Source organism: Macadamia integrifolia, unplaced genomic scaffold (assembly GCF_013358625.1).
Source record: "Macadamia integrifolia cultivar HAES 741 unplaced genomic scaffold, SCU_Mint_v3 scaffold2122, whole genome shotgun sequence".
In the NCBI taxonomy this organism is placed as follows: Eukaryota; Viridiplantae; Streptophyta; class Magnoliopsida; order Proteales; family Proteaceae; genus Macadamia; species Macadamia integrifolia.
In genome coordinates, this window is record NW_024868525.1 from 1 (window position 1) to 9,984 (window position 9,984).

General features: G+C 38.1%; 1 protein-coding gene across 1 annotated transcript in view; it reads right to left on the reverse strand.

Moving 5' to 3' along the window:
• Positions 1 to 5,010: 5,010 nt before the first annotated feature.
• Positions 5,011 to 9,984, reverse strand: part of LOC122065806 (glycosyltransferase BC10-like) — a 22,429-nt gene continuing 17,455 nt past the window's right edge. Inside the window, exons 3-6 of the mRNA XM_042629655.1 lie at positions 6,244 to 6,342; positions 5,618 to 5,718; positions 5,381 to 5,452; positions 5,011 to 5,166 (exon numbers count right to left, since the gene is read on the reverse strand). Coding sequence (XP_042485589.1) covers positions 5,034 to 5,166; positions 5,381 to 5,452; positions 5,618 to 5,718; positions 6,244 to 6,342 — 405 coding nt within the window. The 3' untranslated portion in view covers positions 5,011 to 5,033. The remainder of the gene's footprint in view (positions 5,167 to 5,380; positions 5,453 to 5,617; positions 5,719 to 6,243; positions 6,343 to 9,984) is intronic.

Consider the following 9,984-nt stretch of genomic DNA (forward strand, 5'->3'; position numbering starts at 1 on the left):
CTCAAAACAATGTTGACCACACTTTGTTCATCAAGAGATTTGGTGGAAAGATTACTATTTTGATCGTCTATGTAGATGATATTGTTGTCACATGTGATGACCTTGCAGAAATTTCTCGCGTTAAGGAATACTTGGATGAAGAATTCAAGATTAAAGATCTTGGACAACTCTGTTAATTTCTTGGTATTGAAGTTGCCAATTCTTCTCGTGGAATCTACTTGTCTTAGTGGAAGTATGTGCTTGGCAATCTTTTTAAGACAAGTATGTTGGGGTGCAAGCAAGTAGATACTCCTATTAATGCTAATGGTCACCTGGTTAGCAAGGGGAAAAAGATCCTCTCCAACACCAACGATCCTCCAACGATTTATCCAATGGTTGGGAGTGCTTGAACAGGTATCCCTAGGTGTTGGCAAGTGTTGGGATGCACGACCAAGCCCTCCCAAGTCCCAACCCTTGGATGGATCGTTGGAGGGTGGTTGGAGGGTGTAGTCGTTGGACAGGAGCCAGATCCTTAGCAAGGAAGGTGATCCTATGGATAAGGGGAGATATCAGAAATTAGTTGGGCATTTGATTTATCTTTCTCATACACGCCTTGACATAGCATATGTTGCCAGCTTAGTTAGCCCATACATGCATGATCCTTACTCCTCACACATGGAAGTTGTTTTGCACATTCTTTCGTTACTTAAAACCTGTCCCAGGACGTGGCATCCTCTTTCCTCCTCATGATCACCTTCAGGTCAAGGCCTTCATGAATGCTAATTGGGCAGGTTCACCTGATGACCGTAGATCTACCACTGGTTATGGCATCTTTATTGGCTATAACCTTGTTACTTGGCAAAGCAAGCAGTTGTTTCCCAGTCTAGAGTTGAAGTAGAGTTCTGTGCTATGGCACATGGCATTTGTGAAAATCTATGGTTTTATGGTCTCACATTTTTTGTTGTCCTTGCTACTCTTCCTATAAAGCTATTTTGTGATATCAAATCTTCCATCAACATTGCTCACAACCCAATGCGGCATGAACAAACAAAACACGTGGAGATTGATCGGCACTTCATCAAAGAGAAACTAGATACGGGTCTTATCAATGTGCCTTTTGTTCCTAGCAGTTAACAATTGGCTGATGTGTTTACATAGGTTCTTAGTAGTAAGATGTTTCATCCTATTATCTGCAAGTTGAGCATATGTGATATCTATACACGAACTTGAGGGGGGAGTGTTGTAAATGGGTATAACGGTAGAATTGTCTTTTAGGGGTACTTTAGCCTTGTACTTCATTCTGGATCGTTATCCTCCATATCATACATAGAGTTGGCATGTATCCATTACACACAAGTCATTATTCCATTCAACAATATATTTTGGCCATTTTGGTGGTATATTTTGGTTCAGACCAGGTTCAAAACCCTAGTCAAAACCAAAATCTTAAACCTTGCTCTCGTAGTCATTGCTACAGAAGAGCAACGAAAGAATGAAAATATTTATTTAAAAGCGAAGCATGAGCTTAGTAAAAGAAAAGGCAATGACTGTGATAGGGACAATAATATTGCTACATTCTTCGTCCTCTTTTGGCTACTCACAAAATCTTCGAAGAGGATAATTAGTGCTATAATAATATTTTTTTTATACCAGTATGATTGATAACTACTGACTGTACACAATGGTGATAGTGTGAGTTGTAACAATGTCATTTCTGAAGATGTTCGTAAACTTAGGCTAAAGACAGAGCCACATCCTTATATTTACAAGGTTGCTTGCATAAACAACACCAATCTCAAAATTCATGAGGTATTTACTCACATATTCCATTTGTGGGTTAACGGAGACACTGCAATGTGACGTGCTACCTTCGAAACTTTATCACATTCTCCTTGGGCGACCGTGGCTTTTCGACAAGAAAATGCAACACCATGGGATATGAGAATACATATTCTTTCAAGCACAAAGGGGTATTGATGAAGCTTGTTCCCTCCAAGGACCTCCCTACTCTTAAGCGATCATTTCTCCTCCGAGGAGTCTAATCAGACGGAATCCTTAGTCCTCATCTACACTCAACGAGGTCAAGTACTTTTCAAGGGGGAAGAATTGATGCAATAACATAGTTCAAAATTTTGCCAAAATCTCAATAAGATTTTGCTAATTTCGCCAGTTTCGACATGCCCAAGACAAAACAGGAGGCAAAACCAGAAGTAGCATGATTTCGGTTTAAATTTGCTTATTTCGGTCACAAAAATGCACTGTTTTGTCGGAATTTCAGTCATTTCATCCGTTTGCCCCCCGAAATGACCAAGTGAAACTCATTGAAAAAATGCACTGCTGCGGTCCAAATTTTGCCAATTTCGGTGACCAAAACGAGACCGAAATACAATTTTTTAAACTTTGTGCAATAGCTTTGGACTGGATGAATAAATAAGACAAAGGGAAGTTGATGCAGTATCTTTGGATGGGATGATATATGACAAGCTTTGGAAGCCGAAACCTAAGCATTACAGCCCCTTAGCCGAGTCCAAGACCCCTCGATGGTAATTCCAAAATAATTTTTAAGTTAACAAGTTCAGGGGCTTTCTTGCACCTAGGGTTTAAAGTATCGGTCGTATTGTACCGTATCGACCGATACGTATCAGTATCGGCCCTTACTGATACGTATCAGTATTGGCCCTTACCGATACAATATAGACCGATACGATACATAGAATTTTTACCCTTTTGTAATAATACGTATTTTACGATACATATCGATACACCACCGATACGATACGATATACACCGACACGCATCGATACGTACCGATACTTTATGGAAATTTCAAAATCGAAGTGAAATGTATGTTTCGATATGTATCGGTACATATCGGTATATATCAGTGTGTATCGGTATGTATCGACCAATACACACCAATACGTATCGATACGTACCGATACGATCATAAAATGACCAAGATGGGTAATTTTTCAGAAAAACACCATTTTTTGAGGTGTTTTTGTTCCAAAGTTGCTGCCAACCATTTTTCTCTAACTAAAGTGGAAATCAATGTTCGAAATAAGGATTTTACATTTATGGGACAACTAGAAACCTTGAATTCTTATTGTGATACTCTCAATTTATTGTTTATGCATAATACATGTTATATATAGTTTTTTTTTTAACTATTTTTTTATGCAAAAGTGTATAAAAAAATATTTCCTATTCATTTATGTGCGTATCTTTAGCATATCTTAGCGTATCTTTGATACGATACTATACCCTCCGATACGTATTTTAATTTTGGTCGACCGATATCGATACTTTAATCCTTGCTTGCACCATCAACATTATAGTTAGTTGTCAAAGTTGTTTAAAATAAAAATGAAGCTATATTCTGTTTTTCATATAAAGTTTCTAATCCTCAATCAATGGCAATGAATAGAAGTCATATTTTTTTTTGAAAACTAGGTTGGTGATTTATCTCCTCTCCTCTATCCTCACTCCTCACAGTACTATTGATCCTCCTTGTTTTCTCTACAGATCGATTTCTTCTTTCTTCACATTTCTCTTTTATCTTCTCTCCTTCCTTCTCTACTTTATTTTCTCTTCTTCCACCATTGCAGAGTGCAGCAGTTACACGATTTCAGCATGGACTTCTCTCTGGAATAATCTGTCATCAGGTTCTCTAAAATAGATCTATTCCATCCCAATCGTATGGACTAAAGAGGGCTCAAATTTCAGACAAAGTTGTCACGGCATCTAAGCATCCCAAGCCATTAGATGGGCCTAGACGCAAGGCGACACCAACATAGCGACCAAGGCGCTTGGACGCCTAGGTGTCACCTAGGCAATGCACTGACATGATGATTTCAGACTTTCAGTAACAGCTTAGTCAAATTCTTGATATTCCATTTTCAACGCTACTGCATCATCCATACTATATTTGAGAGATTAAATCCCATTAAGCAAACTAAAAATTGAAATAGGCCAGTCAGGCCCCATGCAAGGAGGGAACATGTAACTGCAAATAATGCCTTATGATTATTACATATATCAGAACTATTGGGAGCAAAACAAAGACAGGCTAGAGGAAGTCTAGTAACAAAAGGTCATGTATTACAACCACATTCTACTCTAAATTATAGTTCTGAGCAACCATTCAGTCCATTCCACATGTGCCTTTTCCAAAGCCCCCCTCCCCAAAAAATTTAATAATAAAAAATAAATAAATAAAATCTTGGATAGTCATGTACGCTGCCCACTGGGGTACTGATGCAGGCAAACAAGTCAAATTGGGCATCAATAGGTCTTGTGAAAGGTAAAAGGCCGGACTTTAGGAGCTGTGGGCTGGGCCTCAAAATAAAAGGCAGAAGTCTAAATCCTAAATGGGTTATATGGGTGTTTGTCTTTGCGTCCAAGGGAAATAAGCTGCAATGACCCTGATTTAGAAGCCCAAAACTGGGGGTCTTAAGTCCAATCCGAGGTTGGTAGTTAGTATAAGCCTATTTTAGTTTTCCTAGTTGCTTTAGGATTTCTAATTTAAGTCTCGAATAAGGACTTCTTTTACTACTTATATTCCCATATTGAGTGAGTGTGAGACTCGTGTTAGCTTTAGGAATTTAATTTTATGCTTCCATAAATATGCAATAATCCTTCCAATGTAAACCATAATTTGGTTATTTTGAACGGGAACAGGTTGCCGAGTTTAGGGTAAATAATCAGCATGGAGTTGGGATTCCTCATTTGGAAACCTAAGCATTTTCAAAATTTTGCATCTGGTTTGCATTATAAACTTGCTGATGTGCATAAAACCATTAACCATGTAAATCACTCAACTAGCAAACCCGTGACAACTGTCGAGTTTTGTGTACTGTTGGTTAGGAATAATGAGATCAAGATTGTTATAGTATCAAAGAAAGACCAAATTTACAAAAGATCAATAGACCTAATAGTGACAAAATTCATACTTTTGGACATGTCAACAAAATGAATGAGAATATAAATGTCAGATACTGAGGGAAGAACAACAAAAATTATGTACATCTCAAACTCTTTGGCAAGAAGGAACCCTAAACTGAATCTTGACTACATTTACATAAACAGAGATGTACCTGTGCACCCTTCCTAAAATACCTCTTCTCAACCTCTGGTAACATATGCTCTGAATATCTGCCAGATCCATGGGGCCCAGGATCCTCAAAGCTGTTTAAATGGGAAAGGAAGAAGTGCATTAAAAGATGAAGTTTGGACCTAATCCAAATGGATCACATATCAATATTACTGGATAAAGAGCTTCAATCTTGATAATGCTCCAAGCCATCCTCACAAAATTATAGGAATACAGTAATTAACAAGAAATAGATTAGCACTTTTTAACCTGTCAAACATAACTAATATGAGACTAAAGCAGACTTACCAGTCAATAAAGCTTACGTTTGTATCCATCAAATAATTATACAAGTAATCAAAATCGTGAAGTGGCACACAACTGCAATAACAGGAAAAAAGAAAGCTTATGTTTTCATCAATCAAATATTTATACACAATCAAAATTTTGAAGTGGTACACAACTGCAATAAAAGAAAAAAAAGATACTCAAATTTATGAGCAGAGCACCATCAGGGGAAGATGAACAAAGACAAGGTGGCTTCACCTGTCAGAAAGTAACACAAATTGTTGGTTATCTGGGTCTTGGAGTGCATTAGCCAAAAGTCTCCTCTCAGCATCGACCATAGAAATTTTCCCCCATGAAACCTGCAAAGATACTGTCATGTCAGCTCAAGCCAATCTTGAATTATTTACTAAATAGAGATGTAGTGGTATCAGCTCAGTTGCTTCATAACGAAGATACGTATTCCAATACAAAAGCAACAATCTCAAACAAGCAAATCTCATATTATTTTACTAGATGGAGCTGGAGTAAGCAACACCGTAACAAATAAACAGATTCTAATAGAAAAGCAATAATCACAAACCTATTAACAAATCGATTTGGGATAAGACAAAATCCTGTACTTAGACTACATGAACAATACATAGGTGTAAGGGCCAAGCAATCTAGACGTGGATAACTGCCATATATTGGTCTACATATTTCTCCTCCCCACCCCCCTCCCAACCCCCCGGTGCGCAATATTTACTCAATCTCAGATCTCAGTACTATATCCCATCAACAAAGAAACTTCTACCCATGGAACGTCAATTACAGAGAGACAAAATAAGAGAAAATATAGCAGAGCATTCAAACAGGGTATTTTCGAGGAAGGATATTTCACGCACCTTGTCACTGCGAATGTCTCGATCAACAAAATACTGACTCACGTGCACTGGCTTTTCCCTAGATGCATGTACATAAACAGTGAATCTATCTTCATGGCCCTGCAAAAACCAATAGAGATACTCATTCTCAATCAACTCATAAGGAGACTTATCAAAGAAGCAACGATTGACTTTGTATATCTGATGCAAATTTTATTTCCTTTTGTCCAAAAAATCAGAAAGTTTTCACTCTGGTGGGAAAAACAAATCAGTTATTTTCACTCAAATTATTCATTTGAGTGTTTAAGTCCATCTCAACCTATTTCAGTTTGTTTTTGTTTCAGACAAGATAAATAGGAGTCACGGATTTGAAATCCTTTTGTCCTGGGTTAAATCTTTTAGGTTTTAGATGGGCTATTAACTATTTACTATTAAGCTTCAACAAACCCACCTTGTAGCCCATTTCAAGCGATTTCGAATGTACGAATATTTTTATTGAGCACTATGTGATATTATAGTTTAATCATAATTAATTATAATTTATCTGGCTATGTTTTAAAATATATTTATATTTAGCAAACATATTACCAAAATATTTCAACAAAACTATTGTAAGTGCCAAAACATTTCATTTTGGAAACACATCACAACAGCTGCAGAGACAATTCATAACTAAGCTTTAAATACAGTTGAATCATGATATAGAGCAGCTGCCAATCGCATTTAATTGATACAACTCTTGGTCGAGTTGAGTGAGTTACCAAAAAGTAACAACATTAATCAAATACACAATGAGTGTTGCAATCTGTGTTAGAGTTAATGTAACAGGCAGTGTGTAGACACCCAATTTGTCACCCTCCCCCGGCTGGCTGCTACCCTTACACAGTGCCCCACATTTCTACAAAGCAAACGCTTACTGTTTGCCATAAATTAGTGCTTGCTTGTGACAAGCTAGTTATTACTTCACCCCTTGTAGGTACAAGGTTTTTGCAGGGTTATGCACCTCCGTTCTCTCTCATCCATGGGGAATTTCCTCCTCAGACCATCGGTTGGAGGGTCGTTAAGGGGAGAGAGAGAGAGAGAGAAAGAGAGGGACAAGGATACTCTCCTTTCCATCTAAGGGAGTTTCCACCTAGATAAGGGTCTAGGACCCATTCACATCTCCCCCTGGGTGTGAAGAAAAGTTTGACTCAACAATGGATAAGGTAAGGTCTGCCCAGTCTCTAGGAGTCAAATTTACATGCTAGAAGATTTTAAGCAACCAGCCGGCCGAGGGCTGGTCTCTTTTCTATTGCAGACCATGCTATACTATACATACAAATATTAGAGCAAACACCAACTAATATGAAAATAAACAAAGACAGATCCGCACAATACACCGAGATTTAACGAGGTTCACACACCAATGTGGTGTGTTACGTCCTTGGGTGAAGAATAAGATGTTTCACTATATAGAAGAGAGATTACACCCAAACAACGGCGAAAGAACTCGCTTTGAAACCCTAGCTCGAAAACCCCCCCAAATTACAATGACTTACTCAACAAGATAATAGTACATTATATACTCCTCCAAGTCACAGGTCGAGGTTGACCGGGCTTGGGCCTATCGACCCAACCCCTCTACTTCCACTACAGATCTTAGAAAACTTTCCATCGGGTCGCCGCCAAAATATGTTGAAGCGGGTCATTCTTCAAAATGGGTCAAGAATTCGAGGCAAACTTAAGAACAAATCCTTCTAACTAGAAGGTATATGAAAGGTAGTAAATCCAACCTAGTCTAGGTATCTAGGCTAGAAAACTGGTAAAAGATGCATGAAAGCAGGTAAACCTAATAGAAATGGGACAAAATGATGAATATAAACAATATGAATATGATATGTATTCATATGAATAATAAATTGGGGGAGTTTAAATATATATATATATATGTCATAGTTGTCAAGGCAATAAGGCAACCCAAGGCGATGGAAAGGTGCCTAAGCTAATGTAAGGCTAGGTAGGTACTAGCCAACCCAGTTAGGATCCCAAAACTCCAACTAACAACTCACCAAACCCTAGGGAAATCTGGAATCAGACTTAGAACAAAAGTCCAAATCTGGGCAGAATTGAGGAAACCTGTGGTTGGCTGTAGGAAGCTCTGATGGAGCTCAACTTCTGGTCATGTGCTCCTCTTGTGGTGCTGATCAAACCCTCCAAAGGGTTTTGTAACCTGATCTCAGGTTTGGTGATGCAGTTGGGCGTGGGAATACTTGGGGTCAATGTAGGACTATGATGAGTTATTTGTTTCTTTTATTGTTAGAGTAGGGTGTTGGTCCAGTTAGTTGGAAGATTCAACTCTTTATTTCAGTTGCTAATTTAGGTTAGTTTCCATTTATTAGTTTCTATTGTTATATTTTGATTTACTTTTATATAGCCATGTAGCATGGTGGAGAACTCAGTTTTGGAATTGAAGAATTGAATGAATGGTTTTGATGGTTGAAACCATGGCTGCCTTGGGCTTCATGTTCATCTTTCTCCTTCCCTGATCTTCTTTTCTTCCCTTCCCTTCTTCTTTCTTCTTTCCTTTCTTTCTTCCTTGTTTCCCTGTTCTCTTTCTCTGCTTCTGTTCCAGGCAGCACTTGCAGCCAGTGAAGGTGGTTTGATCTCCTTTGATTCTGCAGCTTCCAGTCTGAAACTTGGGGCATAAGCACTCCTCCCTAGAGTGATCTAAACCCTAAATTCCATCCCAAGCTCCTGCGAGTCCGAGGACAGCAAATCTGAAAACCAGAACTCAGATCTGAGCTTTCTGCCAGGATCAGGTTGCAGGATTTCCCCCCAGGCTGTTGCATCTTCTGAGGTGATATTGGTTGGAATCAAGAGCGTTTTGACTATCAATCTCTCCCAGAGTTTTGGTTCGATTGGATTCCTGTTGGGTGAATTCTATCAATCGGAATCAGCCTAGGTCTCCGCTAGTTCTGTATTCCATCACGTGTTTCTAAGGTTGAAGAAGGCAAGTCTTATAAATTGCAAGTAAGGCCAAAATATTATAATTACATAATCACCCCTTATTTTTGAACTTTAGTTTATTCCCAAGCTTCTTTAATTTCAGAACAGCCCATCCGTTTTAAAGTTCTAACTCTAGTTGACCCACTACTTATTCCCTTCACTTTTAAGGGTTTGAATTATTCCTTAATTTACAAAATTGCCATTCAACCATTAATTTGAACTATATATCACTCTTGTGGACACGTAAGCAATTTGATTCCAGTTTCGGAACCCAGATCCACATCATTTGGGATATCTGAGAAGAGGTTCCCAATGAGGAAACTAATGGTGGTATCAGAAGTAGCAGCTAGGGAGCTCTGTTGACCACCAAGTTTGGATCAAGTGGTCCTTTTGGAGGTTAGAACTGATGTAGTTGGGCAATGAGTTTAGAGAAAATATCTTTTGATTTGGTTCCTTATTTACTTTCCTTTTTAGACTAAGAATTTAGTTTGGTAGTATTCTCATTTGATGAGATTTTATTTCTATCTTAGATTAGATGCAATATTTATTTCAGTTTCAAGTAGGAAAGTAGGTTTATTTTCAGCCTTTAAATAGTGTTATTGTACCCAACTGAAAATTGAATTGAATGAAATTGAAAGCATATTTTGGGCAACACTATGGCTGTTGTGAACTGCAACTCTCTTGTTCTCCCTCTCTGAAGTTCTCTTCTCTGATCTTCCCTTCCATTCTTCTACTTCTTCTTCATTCTTCATATTTTTCTGTTTTTTTTTTTTTTTT